The sequence below is a fragment of the Bos indicus genome, chromosome 13 (assembly GCF_029378745.1).
Source record: "Bos indicus isolate NIAB-ARS_2022 breed Sahiwal x Tharparkar chromosome 13, NIAB-ARS_B.indTharparkar_mat_pri_1.0, whole genome shotgun sequence".
NCBI classification, from domain to species: Eukaryota; Metazoa; Chordata; class Mammalia; order Artiodactyla; family Bovidae; genus Bos; species Bos indicus.
Window position 1 is genome coordinate 55,037,628 of NC_091772.1, and position 21,752 is coordinate 55,059,379.

Consider the following 21,752-nt stretch of genomic DNA (forward strand, 5'->3'; position numbering starts at 1 on the left):
AGGCTCAGCCACTTGCTCACACAAGACCTCTCCAAGCAGCCTGTTTCCCCAGTGGTGAGGCCCTTGTAGGACCTGAGGGCACGGGCGTGGACCCCTGTGATGAGCATCCAGTGCTCCCAACCCTGTATTCTAGCAAAGGTCCCAGAACCTCCCACAGGCTGATCCCACCTCTGGCCCTATCAGTGGCAGGAGACTGGAATTGGGGACCTCACTACCTCATTTTGAGATAAGTAGTCAGGCCATGGTCTTGGGCAAGGGCCCCCCGCATCTGCTGCCAGGGCTGTGAGTGATGGGCTGTCAGCCTGGAGGGGCCACACCAAGGGGAGAGCTGGGCTGGGAGACACAGGCTCACAAGTCGCTGTGCTCCTGGATCCAGCCAGGCCTGAAGGAGGCCCACCACCAAAGAACCATCAGATGCATGCCCTATTGAGCCAAGATTTCCCCGCCCACTTCTCCATGCGTGTCAGGGAGACCTCTGTCCATCTGGGTCTGTCCATCTGGGCTTCCCAGTGAAGAGCCTTCCAGTGAACTTAGCTACTTGTTACATGAACATTTCCAGCTCTGCATGAATCAGCTGGTCAAATTTAGAAAATGTGAGAGGATTATGCAATGCCAGGAAAAGGTGGACCCAAACTGAGGTCTGCCAGGGGCGTGCGAGAGGGGGCAGGGGTGTGAGGGAGTCGGGAGGAGTGTGAGGGAGTGGGCAGAGGTGGGAAGGTGGGCAGGGACTGGGACAGTAGGCAGGGGTCCCACTGGGGTAACCAGCACCCAGGGCTGTGGGGAGGGTGCAGGTGGTCCCACTGTGCCCCTACAGAGAGCAAGGCTCTGGTCGGGGGCTAGGACTTTGTGGTTCTGAGTCACAGCCCAACGTGGCCACTTTCCATTCGTGGCCCAAGTCAGGCCAGCCTCCCAGCGCAGCCACTGGCCAGCCGAGCCTAAGAAAAGCCAATGGCTTCTGAGCAAAGGCCCCCAGCTCCCAGGGCAAGACCTGCAAGGTGCTGATCCCGGAACCCCAGCCTGTGATCCCCCAGCCCCTGTGTCTGCTGAGCTCACTCCCCACCCCTGACTCCGGCCCTGGTAGAGGCTGTCCACTTGTTTCTATGTTGCAATCTCTAGCTGTGGGTGAGTGTGTGCAGAAGTGTGTGTTTGTGTGTCTGTGTGCGTGTGTGTGTAGCCAATGAGCAACTGAGACTTGTGCCCAGGCTAGGGGAGGGGGCTGATTCTGGAGCAATCTCTTGACCCCATGACCCCTACCCTGGTCCAGGACCTGGTCCCATGTCAGAATCACTGTGGAGGGAAGGGGACACTTCTCTGGCCTGTCCCTACAGGGTGGGATGGAGGAGCCCCACCCCCGCTGGAGTCAGAAACACACCCACAGACACACACCTATGCACGTGTGTGCTCAGACACATACACTGACTCATAGACACACAGCCAGGCCCCCATGCACACATCACACTGAAAAGCACCCAGACACATGTGTACAGAGACACATACACATATATAGTCACAGACACACACAGGTGTACACAAATGTACTTACACACACATACAGACACATGTGTATACACCTCCTCGAGGACTCAGGGGACATCTTCATTAACTGTACCCTCCAGCACTGAGCCGCTCGGTCAGTTATTTTCCTGACAGGCACAGGTTCCCCAAAGGGCTGCCGGAGCACCGGGGATTCAGGGAGTAAACAGAGGTGCCGCTCTGGGACTGGGCTTGTCTCCTGCAGGAAGCAGCTCCCAAAGTAGGCCTCGTCTTCTGAATCCCCTGAAGGCTGCCTTGTGAGGAAGAGAGACCCAGGGCTTCCCGCCCCCCCCATCCCCCGTAGGGTCAGGGCACTGTGCGTGTGCCTGGGGCTCACACCACTCTTGCATGACATACCCACACACGCATGCACACACATACACACATGCTCTCTGCACCCCAGTACACAGCAGTCGGGCCAGATGGGGAGACCTAGAGTAACCCTGGGGGCTTCTGGGAGGGGAAGGCGGTGTGGCGGGCAGGGGTGCCTATGCTAGGAAGAGAAGGAGGTGGCCTGTGGTTCCAGGGCAGGGCCTGAGGGCCCCTGACGGGTTCTGGGGAGGGGGCCGTCGGCCTCTCAGCCTCAACCCCAGAGCAGAGTAGGGCAGTAGCCAGGCAGGTGGTGCCTGCATGGGAGTCAGATCCCCGTGATCCCAAAATGCCCAGCCCAGCGGCCACCCAGCCCCCTGCCCCAGACCAACTACCCTACCCTCACTGTGACCATCCATGGGGAGTGCTTCGCTGGCCCATGAACGGGTGTGCTGCCCCAGCCCAGCGTGCCCAGCCTCAACCCCAGGCATGGGGCTGCAGAATGGACTGGGGTCACCTGGCCCAGGTCATCTCATCAGCATTGTCACCAGGGCCACCCCATCTGGTCACCCCAGGAGAGGCCCAGACTGGGGCAGGAACCCAGCAGGGCAAGCAAGCCAGAGTAAGGTCAGTCAGGATGATGCCTTTGGGCTCTGGCCTGCTGTGACAGTGGTGCTGCTGGGTACAGGGTGCAGCACAGGGACATCCTCTGCCGGGGCAGGGCCTCCGGGGGCAGGCAGATGGCAGCCAGCCAGACGTCCAGACAAAGCTGTGGCTCAGCGCCCACCCCCAGCCCTTGCCTCACACTCAAGACTGCGGGGCTGAGACCACAGCAGGAAGCTTTGGGGTTGGGGTGCAGCTGCAGTGTGGGAGAGGATCTGGGGGTCAGGCTGGGCAGAGCTGGGCATCCCCTACTGCTTACACACGTGGGCCTATACTCACCCACTGCCACAGCCCCTCATCAGAGCAGCCTGTCCACCCTGGCTTGGCTCAGTGATCCCAGGGGGTTTGACACTTACTGTCCAAGTCTGATCAGGATCTGGTCTGCAGGCCCTGGAGAGTCTTGGCGGGATGCACGGCCTATGCTTGGCTCAGGCCCCCAGTCCCAGTGACACATGATGCTGCTGATCGGGGCCACGGGCAGCCCCATCAAACACTCCTGGGGCTCCAGGGGAAGATCCCAGGCTGGGACCAGCCCCCACAGCTGGATCTGGGGGCCTCCTGAAGCCACACACCAGCCCACACCCAGCCTCACCCGGGGCTCTGGAGAAGGCACCCCAGAGAAAGGTCTCCCTTTGCTCTTCTTTCCTGTTTTCTCCTTGATTTATGCATTTTTAGTGCATTGAGAGAATCTGCAGAGATGCAGCTGGTTTCATCCACTCCCTCAGCAAAGACTGGACGGCCAACCCTGGGGAGAGGGCACGTCCAGAGCCACAGACCGGGTCCCAGAGGGACTTCCAGAGGCACAGCACCTTGTCCTCAGAGAAGAGCGTCACTACCTCTCTGCCTCCCCCAGCACCTCCCCTGGCAGCTTTTCACATGCCCATAGATTACACCTTCTCCAGGGAGCCTTCCTGAGGTCCCTGCTCTTGTGCTAACATCTCCGCGGGCGGGTGCTGTCTGTAGGAGGAAAGGGCAGTGGGTGAGAAAATTTAGACTCAGGATCCGGTCCCCGCTCCGATCAGCTCCCCGGGCTTTCTGTGCTCCCTCCAGCCTGAGCTATCTCCCCTCCCACCACTTGGACACCAAGGCCCCAGAGCTCTGTTTTCTGGGGCCATTGATGGCAGACCTTGCCTCTGAGCTGGCAGGACTGGCTACAGGAGGGCTGGGCACAGACTGGGTCGGGAGGGCTGTCAGCCTCCTTCCTGCAACCACCGCTGGGGAGGACCCCAGCCCCTTCCTGCCCAGGCCCTGCAGTCCCGTGCAGAGAGCTTCCCCTCCTCCCTCAGTCCCTTGCCTCACTCCCCTCACCCTCTCACCTCACTCTTGCCCAGGATTCTGCACTCACAGCAACCAGGCACAAGAAGACACAGATGCCCAGGGAGAGCCATCGCTGCATTCCCTGGCCCAGCTACCCCAACTAACCCCCATTCATGAACTTCATCTCAGGGGTCTCCCACTGGGCTCTCAGTGTCCAGGTCCGCTGTTCACCCAGGACCAGGCATGGGCTCCCTGGGCACTGCCAACAAAGGTGCTGTCTGGGGAAGTGGTGGAGGCACATGGGACCCACAGGGGACGACCGCCAGGGGTGGGGTTCCAGTGTCATTGACTATGTCGCTGTAAACGCAAACCATGCTGCCGCAGCTGGCCACCAATACTATCCATGCCAAGCCAATGGGGCTAATTCTGGGGCTCTGTTGTCACCCCATCTTCCTTCAGGGGAGTAGACGAGAGCACAGGAGAGCAGCCTGGAGTTGCAGGGAAGAGATCTCAGGGGAACACTCACTCCTGGGAATGAGGTGAACACAGGGGAAAAACAGAAGTCAGTATTTGAGCTCCTGGATGCAGCTCTGTCTGAAGCCCAGTCCCTGGACTTTTCAGCCTTGGCCAACAATAAATATGCCTTTTCCTTAGGCTTTTTTGAGTTGATTTGTGTCATTTGCAGCCAAACCACAACTATATCCTCGTTCTCCTGTCCTCTCCTCCTTCCTGCCATCAGGGCCCTGGGCCCAGTTCAGTCTTGTCCCCGAAGACAGAAAATTCAGCTTTTCTTTCAAAGCGGTGGCCTCAGGAGCCATCCTGATCACACCCGGGCCCTGAGCTCATCAGGACGCAGCCAGAGCTGGCTCAGAATGTCACCAGGAGAGAGAGAGAGAAAAAAAAGGAAGACATGGAGCAAAAAAAGAAAAATCTGCATTCCCATATTCAGATGAGCTTCTGCAGAATGAGTGAAAGTGAAGAGGAGTCACAGCACTCGGCCCCAGAGTGCTGACAAGCACCCTGGCAAATGCGCCCTGGCTGGAGAACAGGACAGTTGCCCGCAGCGGGTCGCTGGCAGCTCCACTGTCCTCATTATTTCTCATTAGCGGTCTGTGTCACCACGCAGCAGGGCAGGGCTCTGTGGGCTCTAGCCAAGGGCAGGCGGTCCCATGGAGGAAGGTCTTCCAGTGGGGCAGTTGGAAGCAGAGCCGCTGCCTGGGGACAGCGTGGGGCGGCTAGCACAGTGAGCCCCAGAGCAGAGACCGCACACACAGAAGTCTGCACCACGGCCGTTGGGGAGATGCCCGAGAAGAGGCTGGTCTCGGTGGGGGTGTCACCTGCCCTCCTCTCAGCCACATCCCTGTGGAGGGGCCTCTGAGCAGCTCACATCTGTGCGGTGGTGGGGAGGCGGACAGCCCTGTGCCGCGGCTGGTCTCCGGGCCTCAGCTGGTGCTCAGCCCCTCCAGCCTCCACTCTCCAGTCCAAAACCTCCTCGATGTAACCTCTGCAGTTCTCAGAGGCCTTCCTGTGAGAGTTACCACAGTGCCAGGAGGGCCCTGATCCTGCATATCTCCCAGCCACTCTGTGTACCAGCAGCACCACCTCCCCCTGCCGACTGGGGCCAATTAGCCCTAACAGAACCAAAAGTCCTCCTCCTGACCGTTGCTCCCTGGGTCCAAGGGGCTCAAAATGCCAGGGAGGCAGCAGTGGCCCCCCCCCAGCCCACTGTCCTGGCACCCTCCATCCCCTGCCTGGGGTCTTTTCTCTCTCTGGAGCGCCCGGCTATCTGACACACTCATCGCTTAACTGCTGTGTTACGCTTCCCTCCCTCCATTAGAATGCTTGATACTCTGATACTATGTTGTTGTTTAGTCGCTCAGTCGTGTCTGACTCTTTGCAACCCTATGGACTGTAGCCTGCCAGGTTCCTTTGTCTATGGGATTTTTCAGGCAAGAATACTGGAGTGGGTTGCCATTTCCTTCTCCAGGGGTATCTTCCAACTGAGGGATCAAACCCACATCTGCTGCATCAGCAGGTGGATCCTTTACCACTGAGCCATCAGGGAAGTTCCCTGATATTTAGTAGGAGCTCAGTAAAACCTGGGCTTCCCCGGTAGCTCAGCTGGTAAAGAATCCGCCTGCAACACAGGAGACCCGGGTTCAATTCCTGGGTTGGGACGACCCCCTGGAGAAGGGAACAGCTACCTACTCCAGTATTCTTGCCTGGAGAATTCCATGGACTGTATAATCCATGGGGCCACAAAGAGTCAGATACGACTGAGCAACTTTCATGGAGAAGGAAATGGCAACCTACTCCCGTATTCTTGCTTGGAGAATTCCATGGACAAGGAACCTGGTGGGCTACAGTCCATGGGATCACAAAGAGTCAGACACGACTGAGCGACTAACACTTTCACTTTCATTAAAACCTTGTTGGGTGGATGAATGAATGAATCAGCCAGTCAGTGGATAGGCTTCTCCTCTGCGAGGGCTTGCAGGGGGTCTGATTTCTCTAATCTAGGGCTTATGTGGTCGGGACATTGCTTCCTTGTTGGACTGGACATTTTGAATCCCAAATGCTGGCTGTTTTGATAAATGGAGAAACTCAAGCTGCAGGCCATAATCTCCGAGGATATCCTGGTGAGCTGAGAAGAGGGGCCTATGTCTCCTACCCTCAGCCAGCCTTTCCCGGTGTCTTGGGGCAGTTCCTTGCCATTCTGGGGTTTGAATACCCGTCCTTGGGACAGAGACCTCAAGGCAGGAGGCTCTGTGAACAGCCACGTGGGGACCTGCCTCATTTATCCCAAACTGCCTTGGCCAAGTTGGACCCAGCACAGAGGACTCTAGGTCCCCGTCCACCCAAAGTCAAGGCCCCAAGAGTTGGTACCTTTGGTGACCTCAGAGGCCTTGATCTCAGGGCTGGGCCAGGAGTGTGGCCATCAAGAGAAGGGTCTCTGTTCTTGTGTGACTTGGGCTGGTGGCTTCCTGGGCTCTGCGCAGGCTGCTGGTCCTATCGCCTTGTAGGGCGAATGTGGGGGCTCATGAGGTCATGCGTGTATGTGCCGATAGGGGGCGCTCACCGCACACAGCCACGGCCAATCTCAAACCTCTGGGCCAGCTGTGGCCTTCCTGCTTCTGATGGCCTCCTTTCCAGGTCTCCACACTCTGAGTAACTCCCCCAAGGCACACAGCTGGGTCTCCAGTGCCAGGGTCTGAGCTGAGTCCACCCTCCCCCCATCACATCCCTGCTCCAGCTGCTGTGGTATGAGACCAGGAGGGAAAGCTGGAGAACACTGACACCATATGGAACTTGACTGAGACTGTAAAGGGGTTGCCCTCTGCTCAGACACCCCTCGACTCAGCCCTCCACCCAGGACAGCAGCTGAGGCTGGGGAACAGGCTCCCAGCCAGTGAGGAGAGGGCCAGAGCCCCTCTCCAAACCCCCATCCAACTCCATCTCCAGAGACCTGGGGAGGGGGTGGAGGTGTGCCCACAAAGCACGACTAGCCAGAGCCGGCCCTGGGATGCCCATGGCTGAGCACAGGGACGTGAGGTCCTCACCCAGCACCAGTGATGCGGGAAGGCTTAAACGGTGGGAGTGCCTGGCTGCCCACTCTATGAGCTCTCTGCCTTGGCTTGTCTACCCACCAGCTGGTGCTTGTTCCTGGTGCAGCCTGGTCCACCATGAAAGTCGGGGTGCAATCAAGGGGAGCTGAGGGAGCCTGTAAGAGGGGAAAGACTGCTGGTAGTGGGGAGGTACTGAGAGAGGGCTTGGGTGCGCGGTGGTGAGCTGGAGTCTCAACAGCTCTCCCCCAGCATAAGCTGCAAGATGCCATAGAATCATCACGCATCCTCTGGGGCTGGGGTGAGGGGCTGGGGTCTCCTCCCTGCAGTCAGCCCTGGGGAGGGGGACAGGGAGCCCAGCACCCCTCCCTCCCCAAACTTTCTAAAGCACCTCAGGGCTAGAGGAGGGATATGTCCCAGCTTGACCAGGAAGCTGATGTAAGTGTGGGGGTGCCTGTGTGTGCCAGCATCTGGGGTCCCTCTGCAGCCCCTCCCCCAGCCTCCCGTCCCTACCCCCATGCGCAGACGCGCCTTTCTGTTCTGAGGCTTCCGCGGATGTGCGCCGCTGGCGACTGAGCGGAGTCGCTGCTTCCCTCTCCCTCGGGCTGTGTTCCCTCGCTGTCTGCTGTCTGATGTGTGTGTGTCTAACTGCCGTTCGTGGGTCCCCAGCCTGACGCTGGGTGGCTGTTTCCCTGGTCTGTGGGTGTCTGTGTGTCTGCCTACGGGCGTGTCTGTCTGTCTCGCTGTGTGTGTCTCGTCCTTGACCCTGTCTATCTGAGCGCTTGTGCCTGGGGGAGGGGGCGCTCCCTCCTGCCGCTCTCCCCCCAGTCCCTCCCGCAGGCGCTAACGCAGCGCGCCGCCTTAGCTGCGCCTGGAGCGCAGTGACCTCGTCTGTCCCCGCATCAGCGACCTCCCCACCGCGCTGTCCACCGGAGGGACCCCGAGGCTGGGTGCCAGGCCGACGGTCGCTTTCCCCCAGCCTACGGCCCCCTGAGCTCAGGGTGGGCACGCTGCCTTCCCGGCTGGGTTCGCTGGTTCCCCATCTTCCCTTATGTAACTCCACATCTGTCTGCGCCTTGCAGGTCACCCTGGACCCTGCCCTGGGTCCTGCCCAAGGGAAAGTGAGACCCAAAGTCCCACGCATATGGGGGGTGGAGCAAACCCCTGACCAGGGCACCGGCTATAGGAGACCCCTCCCATCCTTTCTCCTCGGGAGATTCCTTTCTCGGAGTCTTGCTTGCTCGAAGGGTGAAACGAGGAGGGGGTCCCGTGGGGGCAAGTTCCCCTGAGCGCGGATGCAGGAGTTTCCCCTCACTCCCACTCCGGACCCCCTCAGGCGCCCCAGATCCCGATGAGAGCCAGCCAGGGGTCACTGGGACAAAGGACACGGGGCAGGTCAAGCGGCCCAGAGATTGGCTCCTGTGTGCGCGGGCGGTTGATCGCAGGCGAGCCCCTAGCTCGGGCGCCCGCCGTGCCAGGCTCTTCGCCAGCCGGCGTGCGCACTCGAGCTGGGGCTCCGGCGGCCCGGCGGGCACGCGGCGCTGTCCGTGGTGCTGCCGGCGCCGGGCGGGGCGGGGGCGGGGCGAGGGCGGCAGCCAATGGCGGGGGTGCTGCGCGGGGCGCCGGGGGCCGCGGGCTGGGCGCGGGGCTCACTCTGCTGCGCGCGGCACTCCGGGCGCACGGACGCTCAAGCAGCGGCTCCGGCTCCAGCTCCGCCCCGGGTCCGCTCGGGCTGCAACGGTCGTGCCGCTGGCCCGGTTCGGCTCAGATTCCGGGCCGGGCTCCCTGGGCGCGGCCCGCCCCGACCCCCGTCTCGGCGCCCGCGGACCATGCGCCGGGCACCCAACGGGGAACCCAGCCGGGCCGAGAGCCCGCAAAGACCAGGCTCCCGGACCGGGGCCACTCCTGGCCGCCCGGCCGGCGGTCCGCACCCTGCCCCGCGCCCTCGCGTCCCGTGAGCCGGCCGGGCCATGGAGCGCTCACCGCCCGACGGGCCGCTGAACGCGTCGGGGGCGCTGGCGGGCGAGGCGGCGGCGGCGGCGGCGGGCGGGGCGCGCGGCTTCTCCGCCGCCTGGACCGCGGTGTTGGCGGCGCTCATGGCGCTGCTCATCGTGGCCACGGTGCTGGGCAACGCGCTGGTCATGCTCGCCTTCGTGGCGGATTCGAGCCTCCGCACGCAAAACAACTTCTTTCTGCTCAACCTCGCCATCTCCGACTTCCTCGTGGGTAAAGCCCCCAGCCCCCTCCAGAGTCAGGGGCGCCCAGCCGGGTCGGGTCAGCGGGGATTGGAACGTGGACCTAGGGTGCTTTTCCTCGGGGACACACCCCGCTAGGAAGCCAGGCCTGGGTAGGGTGTGTCCAGGACTTTGGGGAGGTGGGCACAGGGGAAGTTCCTTGCCTCCCGGGCCCGGGACTCGGGCTGGGGAAGGACGTCCCCGGGGAAGGGGTCCGAACGAGCGGGCGCTCAGCAAGGCGCAAGGCGCTGAGGCCACGGTGCAGCGCGGGCTCCTGCGCCGTAGCCAAACAAAGGCTGCAGCGGACTCAGGACGCGGGGAGGGCGCTGGGGGGAGGCTGGGGGGAGGGGACGTGGAAGGGAGATTTTTAGAGCCGTGTTGGGGGAGGAGGCCGCGGGGAAGAGGGGGTTGGGGAGATGCTCTGAAGCGCGCGCTCTCACGTGTCCGTGCGCTGCTGCCGGCTGGAGGGGGGGCGGGGCGCAAGGAGGGGGCCGGAGCGCCAGACACCTGTTGGGGCTGAGAGGAGCGTCTGCCAGCTGCTCAGAGCGGTGCTTGGCGGTGGGAGCCGCCCGCATGGCAGCAGTCAAGTGCCCTTTGAGTCCGGAGAAATGTTTTCCCGGCTTCTGAGCTGAGGAGGAGGAGCTGCCCAAAGGCCAAGATAGGAGCTGGGGTGCAGCGGGGCAGAGAGGAAGGAAATTCTCTTTCCTTCCTTCAGGCACTGGGAGGACTAGCAAAAGGCCAGGAATGACGCTTTGGGTCTCCTTGTGCCCAGTGGGCCCTACCGCTGGAGCTTTTTCCTGCTCCCAAGTCCAGGAACACAGTGGGGCTGGAAGTGGGGCAAGGGTTGGAGGCCAGGTGCAGGGCTCAGAGCATGCCTAGGAAGGAGGCGGAGGGTGGATTGCTGGTCCCAGAAAGGGGCCCATTATGTGACCCCAGGTCCTGCTGTGGGGGGTCTGACCCCAGGCCCCTGCCCAGCCATGGCCCTCCTCTCCCACAGGGGCGTTCTGCATCCCACTGTATGTGCCCTATGTGCTGACCGGTCGCTGGCCCTTCGGCCGGGGCCTCTGCAAGCTGTGGTTGGTGGTGGACTACCTGCTCTGCACCTCCTCTGTCTTCAATATCGTGCTCATCAGCTATGACCGCTTCCTGTCGGTCACCCGAGCCGTGAGTCTGGGATATGGGTGCCCATGTTCGCTCTCAGGGGGCAGGGTGTCCAGAGGCGGCCAGGAGACGCACCAGGCAGGGGGTACGGCCACTTCTGAATGGGCGGTGCTGGGTGGGCTTGGGGTCTGCTCACCTCAGGCACTCTGTAGCCACCTGCCTGCTCAGTAGCCGTCTGCTGCCAGTAGGACTGGTCCTGGTTTGGGCAGAAGGGGCCGTGTGGACCTGAAGGATGGGGTCACTCCAGCCTCCACCCTGGAGCAGGTCCAAAGTCCCTGGAACTAAGGGACTATCTGGGGCCAAGGGCCCTTGGTAGAACCTCCCCACGGGTGTGTGTGTGCCTCAGAAAGACAGGCTCCACGAGCTGCCCTGAGTGTGAGAGGCCACACTTAGGGACCCTGGACTGCCCACACTTCCCATGTCGGAGTCACGCAGGCACAGGGCTGGCTGCAGCACTGCAGCAGAGGTCAGTCTAGTGCCATCTCCTCTGACGGCTCTGCCAGGCTCCCTCTGCTGGGGCTGTGTCTGTCCTAGTCTAGGGAGGCAGCGGGTCAGGGTGCAGAGAGCGTGGGTTTGGAGTCAGCTCTGCCCGTGGAGCCCCTCCCCCTGTGGTCTTTCCTGCCTGACCTGAGCCATCAAGAATGTGGGGGTCAGGGTGGAGCAGCCATGAAGATCAAATGAGATGATATCAAAGATGCCGAGCACAGAGCAGGGCACACGGCAGGTCCTCAAAGGACTGGACAGTGACGTGACTCCTGGGGAGCACACAGCTGACAGGCAGCCTGGCACAATATTAGGATTCTGAGGGGCGGTTCTGAGCCCATGGGAGAGTCACAGGCCTCAGCCTACCGGGGGTTCATGGAGGATAAGGGAAGGCATCTTTGCTGAGGAGAGCCCTGCACAGAAGCCTGGAGGCTGCCCAGAGCTCTGGGCGGCACTGTGCCCTGGGCTCAGTCCCCTTGCCTCCTGACCTAGCGTGTCCTGCTGCAGGTCTCTTACCGGGCCCAGCAGGGTGACACGCGGCGGGCGGTGCAGAAGATGGTGCTGGTGTGGGTGCTGGCCTTCCTGCTCTATGGACCCGCCATCCTCAGTTGGGAGTACCTGTCTGGCGGCAGCTCCATCCCCGAGGGCCACTGCTACGCCGAGTTCTTCTACAACTGGTACTTCCTCATCACGGCCTCCACCCTCGAGTTCTTCACCCCTTTCCTCAGTGTCACCTTCTTCAACCTCAGCATCTACCTGAACATCCAGAGGCGCACCCGTGTCCGGCTGGATGGAGTGCGCGAGGCAGCCACCACCGAGCTTCCACCGGAGGCCCAGCCCTCTCCACCGCCTGCCGCACCCAGCTGCTGGGGATGCTGGCAGAAAGGGTGCGGGGAGGCCGTGCCGCTGCACAGGTACGGGGTGGGGGTCAGCGAGGTGACCCCAGGCCCTGAGGCAGGGGAGGTGGCCCTCGGGGGTGGTAGCGGTGGGGGTGCCGCGGCCTCGCCCACCTCCAGCTCCGGCAGCTCCTCAAGGGGCACCGAGAGGCCTCGCTCACTCAAGCGCGGCTCCAAGCCATCCGCGTCCTCAGCGTCCCTCGAGAAGCGCATGAAGATGGTGTCCCAGAGCATCACTCAGCGCTTTCGGCTCTCGCGGGACAAGAAGGTAGCCAAGTCACTGGCCGTCATCGTGAGCATCTTTGGGCTCTGCTGGGCCCCCTACACACTCCTGATGATCATTCGGGCCGCCTGCCATGGCCACTGCATCCCCGACTACTGGTACGAGACGTCCTTCTGGCTGCTGTGGGCCAACTCAGCCGTCAACCCCGTCCTCTACCCGCTGTGCCACTATAGCTTCCGCCGGGCCTTCACCAAGCTGCTCTGCCCCCAGAAGCTCAAGATCCAGCCCCACAGCTCCCTGGAGCACTGCTGGAAGTGAGCTGGCCTTCCACGGCACAGGATGCTTGAGGCCACTGCCACCCCCTCGAGGCCCTGGGTTCCTGGGCAGCTGGGCCTTCACGTCCACCTGGCCGCCCTGCAGGCGTGTGCTCTGCCTTGTCTCTGGCCCACCCTAAATGCCATGGCAGCCTCTCAGACCATCCGCTGGCAGTGGAGGCAGCCTGGTAGGCGGCTGGAAGGGCCCCTGCTGCGTGAGCCAGAACGATGCCACCCAAGTCCTGCTGTAGCCCAGGAGGGACAATCCAGGGCTCCCAGCCACTCTGTCCACCCCCACGGACAGTGTGATGGCCGGTCGTGTCCTTGCTTTTCACAATTACTGCTCAGTGTCCTTCCCAAAGCAAGTGCTTGGCGTGCGCTCCAGGCCTCTGGGGCCAGCGCACGGCCCCTGCACGTGCACACACCTGCACACGCCTGCACACCTGCCCTGTCCCAGACAAGCCCTGGCTGCTGGCTTTGCTGCTGTCCGTCCCCTGCTTGTGGCCGGACCTGGTCCTTCATCCCTCCTCCCTCCAACTTTATCTGCTCCCAAAGTGCCAGGTGCTCCCCAGGAACCTTGCTCGCGGCAGGTCTCTGCATCTCCATTCTGGGTGTTTCAGGAAGACGGAGAAGAAGAAAACACGTCCATGAACTCGATGTTCCTTAGATGTTTAATCAAAAGAGACAAAACTGCTGAGGAGCTCGGGGCTGGATTGGCAGGTGTGGGCTCCCACGCCCTCCTTCCTTGTGTGTGCCGCTTCTGGCTGAGCCGAGCCAGCTTCTCTGCCCACCCCACCCCCAGCTCGGGTACTGGGCCCCGACTGGAGGCTCTAAGGGTGGCCGGAGCCCCAGACACCCAATTGTCCAGAAGGCTGTCCCTCCCACTCCATCTGCTCAACCAGAGTTTCCTGGCTGGGGAGAGGGAAACAGCCGAGCCCTGAGAGTCCTCTCAGGGCAGTTGGAGGAGCCCAGGGGCCAGGTGCCAAGCCCAGCAGAGGGGCCGCTTTGCCACATCCCATGCACTGGCTGGCGCTCTGCATGCTCTGCTCCCCGCACACCTGCCGTGCTGCCCCTGCAGACCCTGAAGTCCACACAGTAAAGTGTATTTTTTTATTGGTGCTGATTCCTGAGGACTTCATGGGGGTGGCCGAGCATTACTTGGAACCCACGGGGACACAGGAGCACCCAGGCAGGCATGAGAGGCAGGCCTGCCCCTCCCCCTGGCCTCAGTGTCTCTTCAAGTGGGGGAGGGGGCACTGTGATGGGGAGAGAAGTCGGCAGTCATACGAGGGTTTAACCCCAGTATGGGACACGGTGCCCCAGCAGTGCCCCGCCCGCCACTCTCTCTCACTTCAGGCTTGAAAACAGATGGCACAGCCCCCACCTGCAGCAGCCTGCTTGTCCCAGGACAGGGGTTTGCACTGTTCTCAGCCATGGGGAGCTTTCAGGGGTGTGGGGGCTGGAGCCGAGCTCAAGAGGACGACGGCCCAAGGCAGGGAGGCATCTCTGGTAGAGTGGCTTCCCGGCCACGGCCTGGAGGCGGGACTGAGTGTGATGGACGGGGACAGGGAGAAGGAGACGGTGCTGGGTGAGCCTGAGCCCATTGGGCTCCACAGAGGGTCAGACATTGGCCCAGCTGCCCAGAGCCCACTTGGAAAGAGGGCAAGACCAGCTCAACCTAGGGGTGACATAAACATGGGTGGGTTAGATGCCACTGCCTCCAGGAAGCTTTCCCTCCTTTCCAGCCACGAGGGCCCTCCCTGCCCTGACCTCACGGACACCCCCTGCTGTGCTGGCACAGCGTCCATAGTCCTGACCACGTTCTCTCTTCCTCTGGCTGAGAGACACTCGGTGGCCTCAGTGCCAGCGTTATGGCTGGGTGCCGTGGCTCCCGAATCCAGCAGTGAGGTCCAGACAGTGCTCCGACTACAGCAGGAGCACAGCTATTCACAATGTTTAAAATCCACAGTCTTCCTCTTCTAGACATTTTCTCATCAAGCTGGTACTCCTTCCCCTCCATGATCTCTGTCCACCAGAGAGACCCCTCTGGTCCGGGCAGGGCAACAGTCTTCTTAGTGGCCCAAGGGAGGGCCAAGCCTCGGGTCCGCTCTGGGCCTGGGCACTGTCAGGAGCTGAGCACTGGGAGCGGGGAAGTGAGGCAGGGTCGGCAGAGGCCACCCGCTGCCTGTGGCCAGAGCCTGGGGAAGCCCTCACAGCCCTGGGCCCTGGGGTGAGGCTGGCCACTGACCTTCCCTGCGGCCCTGCAGACCCGCCTGGCCCCCGGTCTGTGGGCGTCATCTCACAGCCCAGAGCTGTCTGGAGAAGGACAAAGAGCCCATTCTCTGCAGCAGTGGGCGCCTCTGCGCTGCCCGCACAGCCAGAGCCCGCGCTGCCCCTCAGCCCGGCCCTGCTAAATGGCTACAAATTGGAGGATAAAAGTGCAGGCTTTCAAGCAATTTTGCCTTCAATCTCTGGCAACTGCCGCTCCCTGAGCTCTCTTGCAGGGGTGGAGGAGGAGAGAAGAAAGACACAGAGTCTATTGGGTCGTGTCCTGCCACAAACAAACCCGCCAAGGGGGCCTTTCTCCTCGGATCCACTGCTGGGAGCAGAGACAAAGCTGAGCCCAGAGGCAGGAGCTGCCACCCCCGCGGGCGCCACCCACATTGGCAGCTGCTGTTTACTGAGCACCTACTGTGTGCCAGGCTCTGAGCCGGCCACGGGCTGGTGGGAAGCGGGGAGACAAACAATTGGCCCATAAGCAGGGCCGTTCCCACGGGGGTGGAAGATGGGGCTGGGGGAACAAGAGGAGGGGGCACCTGGCTCGTCAGCCATGTGGACAGGGAGCCTGTCTGCAGAGCTGTTGTTTCATTCCTTTATTCCACAGACTTCCACTGATTCTAGTGGTGGGTTTGAGCCCATGGGCTGAAAGAAGGGCATGTAAGTGAAAGGGGCCCAGATGGGCGGCATTGATGCCCTGGGGCCTGGAGGCCGAGATGAGGAGGGTGGCCTTGCTTCTGAGCACAACGATGCCTCCAGAGAGTGAGCCTGAGGCCCTAGGATGGAGTGCAGTCTGGGTGGCCCGCCTGTGTCAGCCCAGCCCTAATAGTGGGTACCTGGGGGATTTGTGAGGACAAGTGCAGAGACTGGCAGAGGCAGCTGAAGAACTGGGCAAAGGTCTGAGGCAGGGTTCTGCCCTGGGCACTCATGGGTGACCTGGCTCCCCTCAGGGCCAGCCTTTGGCCCTCAGGGAAGCAGGGCTCAGGGCCAACAGGTCTCCAGGACTCCCCCCTCTCCGGGCTGGCACTGGCTTTGTATGTCTGGCCACCCCTCCCACCGCGGTGCTGGCTCTGGGAGAGCCCCCTGGGAACTGGCTCTGCACAACTGCTGGGTGTGGGTCCTTCTCACCCTGGGGTAGAGTTCCCAGGAGCCCAGCAGGCAGCTCCCATCCTTCTACAAAAGGCCAAGTTACTCAGCAGTCCTTTAGGGCATCAGGGTCATGATGAGGGAAGACTGGGATCAGCTGGCAGGGCTTCTGGAGGTCTGAGCCATGGGGAGACCCACCCTGTCTAGCCCCAGCCTCCACCTCCCATCCCGACACTCGTGGCTGGGCTCAGGGGGTGCAGGAACCTTTCCACCAATATTTATTGGAGCCTGTATCCTCAGGGACTCCCCACAGAGAGGGGTGGGCTCAGCTCTACACTCAGTAGACCCTGAGAGCTGGGGCCCTGGATGCTGGGCAACCGGCTCATATCCCACACTCAGCAGCCAGTAGGGGCCAGCATTCTATCCTCCCACCCCCTGGGTCCCTCTGGGCACCATGGGGGGTGTGGTGTGTGAGCGGGTCCCCGCCCCACTGTGTCCTCCTGGGACTCACCTGCATCCCTGGATGATGAGTACAGTGGAGAAACCTGCCTGGTGATGCATCTGGGAAGGGCTCCCGTGAGCCTTGGGGATGAACTCAACTGTGCTGATCTTAACCCAAAGCACACAGTGGCGCCTGCTGTATGTTGTGTGTGTGGTGCACAGGAGCTGGGAGAAGTTGCCCTTTTGGAGCCAAGAAAGTGGGAGAGAGAAGGGAGAGGTAGGAAGGAAGGTGGAGGAACCTGGACCCAACCACCCAGGTCATGTGGAAAATGTGCTTCAGGGGAAACTGAGGCCAGGGCAGGGGGCTGCCCCTCCAGAAGGCTAAGGGGACACCCCGCCCTCTCCCACCTTCTCTTCCTCTCCCAAGCCCTACTCTGGTCACCTGGAAACACACACACTCCTGAGCAAGCCCAAGGCCTCTCATTGCCCAAGCCCAGTGCCTTCTTCTGGTGGCAGTAGCTCCTGCTTTTCCTTTGGGGACCATCCCCCCTTCACTCCAGTGGGTCCAGGGGCTGACACCATCCCTGGGCTCCAGGACAGCTATAGGTCCCAGGTATGGCTGGTAAGAACCACCTGGGGAAAGTTGGGGTAGTGCACATCCCCAGTGTGGCCAGACAGCAGCCGTCCTGGGACTTTGGGGGCCCTGGGAGGCCAATGCTCCCCTGCAGCTGGGGTTGCTGGCCTGGTGGCCTCCAACACTGTTCTTTAGAGGCCTCTCCATGGAGGGAGCACGCCTGCTGCAGCCAAGGCAGAAGAAAGCCACACTGAGAGCTGGCAGATGGGTTCTACCTGCTGCTCTCTGAGCACCTGGATCCAGCCTGGCCTGAAGCTAGAACCTTTTGGTTTCATGAGTCACCAAATGCCCCTCTTTTCCTAAAGCCAGCACAAAATAACATTTTGTAATGTGATGGCCCAGCTTGGCATCCCTCTGTCTTGGGGTGGGGGAGGGAAAAGAAACATTCCTGCTCATGAGATGGCTCTGTCTTTAATAAAAAATGAGGAAGTGAGTTAATCATTTAGTAAATAATAATTAGTTGTTTGTGATGACGGTGGGCTTCCCAGGTGGCATAGTTGGTAAAGAAGTCGCCTGCCGATGCAGGACACCCAAGAGACAAGAGTTCGATCCCTGGGTCAGGAAGATCCCCTGAAGGAGGAAATGGCAACTCACTCCAGTATTTCTACCTGGAGAATTCCATGGTCAGAGGAGCCTGGTGGGCTGCAGTCCCTAGGGTCACAGAGTCGGACGTGACTGAGCACACAACACAACCGTTGATTAACAATGTGATTCAAAAATGTCATGACTAGGGAAATAATGACTGTTGGTATGTTAACATACCGGCTCTAAGGAAGGAAGGGCAGGATGCCAGGCTTTTGGCCTGTGACATACTTCCCGTCCACAGGTCACCAGGCACTCTGCCTTGGCTTAAATTCCTTCTCCACTGAACAGGGCACCCGCACAGTACCCGGCGTCCTGTCCCCAGGGTGGCAGGCTCTGTGTCCAGAGGAGTGCCTTGCTGTGGAGCTTGTCAGACACAAATCTCAGAGGGGCACAAAAATATCCTTCAAACGAGAAAGAAGAAAGACAGGAGAGAAGGGAGGGGCAGGGAGGGTTTGGAGCAAGGGGAGGAGGGGGTGGTAGTGCTGGGCTAAAAATGCATCTGTGACATTCCAGAGTCACCGGCTTCCAAATTCAAACACGTCAAACTGGGTGATCTGTAAACGCTCTGCTTTAAATGCTGGACAGTCCTCAAAGGGCTCAGCAAGCCCTGGTTCTGAGCAGAGGTATGGGATAGGGACTGGCCTGCCCTCCGCCCTGGGCCCCAGTTTGGCAGAACCCCAGATTCCCGAGTAGCCACGGGGGTGGGCAGGTGGATGGACCATTCCTTGCTGGCCCCTCCCTGATGCCCTTCAGGGCCCAGGGCTTTCTGTGTCAGCTGAGGCTCTGCTCTGCCTGGGAATTGTCTGCCCCTCATTCCAGCTCCTCAAACCTATTAATTCATACTAAAGTGTGATGGGCTAACTACTCTAGAGAGGGGAGATGTGCACTTTAACAGAGGACCATCTTTGAATTGAAAGGAGTCAAATTCTAACCCAAGTGTTTCAAATTGCGAGACACTCCGGGTGGGGGAGGACCGAGGATGGACAGTGTCTACACGCTGTCCTGAGCTCCCATGGGGCCCTGAGTCAGAAGCCCATGTCACTGAGGATGCCACATCACTGAAAGAAGTCAGTATCCCTCGGTCCGAGCTCCTGGATGGAACCTCCATGCTGGGTCAGCAGCCCTGTGGCCCACACGGAGGATTCCTGGGACCAGCGCTGGTGCTCCCCGGAGGCCCGCTAATCAGCTATGGACTGCAGACAGCCCTCCGTGGTCCTGACGAGCCGGCTGGCCCGACCTGATCAGAAGGCAGCCACGTGGGGCGGTGCCACCATCACTACGGCTGGGCCACCCAAGGACACCAGAGGGCGGCTGGCTGAAAGTGGTGCTGCCCTGGCATAGGCCATCGGGGTGGGCTCTCTGCCCCTCCAGGGATGGGAAGAAGGCAGGACCCTGATGGGTGGAGCCTCTCCCCCAGGTGGCCCAGTCCAAAGCCCTCCCTCCAGGGCCAGCGTCAATAGGGATGTGTTTGCGCAACCTCCCCCTGCTTCACCTTCACTTCCGCCATCAGATAAAACAGCTCAGTGCAACCTGGATTTCAGAGTCACAACAAATAATCTGGTGGCTAAGTACCGCATTCTTTGTTGTGAGTCTGAAATTCAAATCTCAGAGAGGTGGTGACCCTCCCTGTGTTCACGGACAATGACGGGGAGGGGCTTAGCTCTGAGGATCCATCCAGCTCTTTGGAAGCTATGGGAAGGGCCTGCGGGTGGGCTGCTGGTGGCTGCCTGTGGCCCGGACCCCTAGGCTTGGCCAGGGACAGTATGCTAGCGTCTTGGGGGCATGGTCCTCTAGACTCCAAGGCTTGCTCGGTCCTTGGCCATGGGTCCCAGATGATCCCACATGGGGAAGGGTCTGTGTACCCAGGGTGGGGCTGAAGTGAGCAAGTTTAAGACCCCAGGCCAGACCACAGGTATCCCTACTCCGCTGGACCTTACAGATGCGTCCCAGGCATATAGATGATAAAACCAGGCAATAGGCGTGGGTGACAGGCATATCCCAGTGCCTGCGATATCCCAGTGCCAAGTGTAGTGGGCTCGATGGGCTAGGCAGCCCACCCAGACCACAGTGAGGCAGAAAGCCTGCCCCTCACCCCCACCTCCACTCCAAGACCATAGCAGAAAGTGGAGACATCTCCTGGCTCTGGAAAAATACCGACCCACTGGTGCCTGGCTACTTCTGACACGGAAAATTTGTTTTTTCTCCAGAGAATTAAAGGTTTCCAAGACAGAGAGACCCCTCCAGGTGCCCCTCTTTGGGTGCTCACACGCCTGTGGGCGGCTCTGGCTCCACCCAAGGCCTGTGTGTCCCCTCTGCTCCGTCTGCCCTGTTGCCCTTTCACGAGAGGAGACACCCTGGCCTTGGTGGGCCTGAGCATTAGAGCCACCCTGCGATGAGACGGATGGCGTCAACAGTGCCCAGCGCGTGCTCACCCGCACGTGTGCACACGTAACTGCACGTGTGCACACAAGTGCGTGTGCATAGTTGTGTGTTTTTACTGTGGTCAAATATATGTAAAACTTACCCTTTTAACCATTTTAAGTGCACAGCTCAGTGGCCTTAGGCACATTCACAGTTGTGCAACTATTCCCAACATCCACCTCCAGAACTTTCTCGCCTTCCCAGACTCTGAGTCCACCCATCAAACCTCAAGTTCTGTGTGACTTCGTCACGTGATAACATGACCAGGCATCTCACGTGCTTTCAGAGCCTCAGCCACCTCTCCACCCCCAAGCCTGACCACCACTGACCCGTCAGGACAAAACCCTCAGGGGTGGTGCCTGCCTCTCCGTGACCTTTGAATGTCCCCCTGCCAATCTGTAAACACACTGGTGTGTATCCCCACACACGTGTTTTACCCGAACTACTATGGGCCCAGCAAGTCTGTCCTCCTTCCTCTGGTGTCCTGGCCCTGGGATGAAACCCAAACCAATGAGCTGTGTCTCAAAAAGCCACATGGCGGCTGATGAACATACCAGGGACCCCATACCTGAGACAGGCCGGCAGGGCCCATGTAGGTGAGACTGGCTTTGGTCAGATGGTTGTGGGGCCACCAGCTGGGGGGCACTCATAGGGTGTCTGAGAAGGGCACTGACAGCACAGAAGCCTGGTTTCCCAGACGATCCTTACTGGAGGGTCCCTGGTGTGGCAAGGAAACAGCTGGAGTGATGGAGCAGGGGGGCCCGGGGGGACTCAGGCCAGGCGAGGGAGAGGGTCACCAAGCAGGGGTGGGGCAAGGATCTGTGCGTACAAGGATGGGGCCGCTTAGGCTGCTGCATGAGGAGATGAGGGGGCATCAGCTCAGTATGAAACAGGGTGCTCACGGGGCTGAAGAGGACCCCAAATACACATCAGTTGGAAACTCACAATATGACCTGATTTGGAAACAGGGTCTTTGCAGATGAATCGAGAGTAAAGCAGGAGGGAGAAGAGAGCAGGGAGGTGGCGGCCACCCTGGCTCAGGAGGTGCTGGGCCCACTGTCATCCACGGGGGAACAGAAGGCCGAGGAAGTGGAGAGAAGACCTCAGGGGAGGCTGGTGGCCGAGCTCTGGGGAGATGGAACCAGTGTGCAGGGATGACACTGGACAGACACCACCTGGAGGAGGGAGAAAGCCGCGAGAAAACCCAGGACCCCACAGCCCACGCCCCAGTGGCCCAACACAGACCCAGGGAGGGTACAGGGAGAAAGCGTGAGAAAGCAAGTCCCTGTTCCGGGCCAGAGATCAACAGGTGATGCTCCAGGCTAATCAAGGTAGTAAGAGCTGCTCAGACTTTGGAGGTCACTCAGCAAAACGGCCAGAAGAGGCAGGTCTAGGGGATCTGGGACAGGGGCTCTGGCTTGGCCTCCACCTGGTCTTTTAAATGTCTTTAAAAGCAACCTAAAAGCACTAAATACCTGCCACCACACACTTGCTCATTCCACAAATGTACTGGCGCCCCTGAGGGTCAGGTCCTGAGGTTCTGGGGGACACAGCAAGAACTGGACAAGCCCCTGCCCCTGCAAGTGGGGCCCCTGGCGGGTCAGCTACACAGGCATCTTGAGTGTCTCCGCCTCTGAAGAGTGAGTGTGGCGGGGGCCCTGTGAGCAAGATG

The 21,752-nt window shown here is 60.5% G+C and overlaps 1 protein-coding gene across 1 annotated transcript; it reads left to right on the forward strand.

Annotated features, from left to right (window-relative positions):
• The first annotated feature begins 9,204 nt into the window (after positions 1-9,204).
• On the forward strand, positions 9,205-13,749 carry HRH3 (histamine receptor H3). The gene is made up of 3 exons (XM_070801336.1): positions 9,205-9,551; positions 10,557-10,723; positions 11,711-13,749. Exons 1-3 carry the CDS (start codon positions 9,296-9,298, stop codon positions 12,638-12,640), a joined length of 1,353 nt encoding a protein of 450 aa, XP_070657437.1. The 5' UTR covers positions 9,205-9,295; the 3' UTR covers positions 12,641-13,749.
• Positions 13,750-21,752: the final 8,003 nt, after the last annotated feature.

Coding starts and splice junctions, on each gene's coding strand:
- HRH3 (XM_070801336.1), top strand. CDS start 9,296: ATGGAGCGCTCACCGCCCGACGGGCCGCTGAACGCGTCGGGGGCGCTG. Junction 9,552..10,556: donor CATCTCCGACTTCCTCGTGG/GTAAAGCCCCCA, acceptor CCTCTCCCACAG/GGGCGTTCTGCATCCCACTG. Junction 10,724..11,710: donor TCCTGTCGGTCACCCGAGCC/GTGAGTCTGGGA, acceptor GTCCTGCTGCAG/GTCTCTTACCGGGCCCAGCA.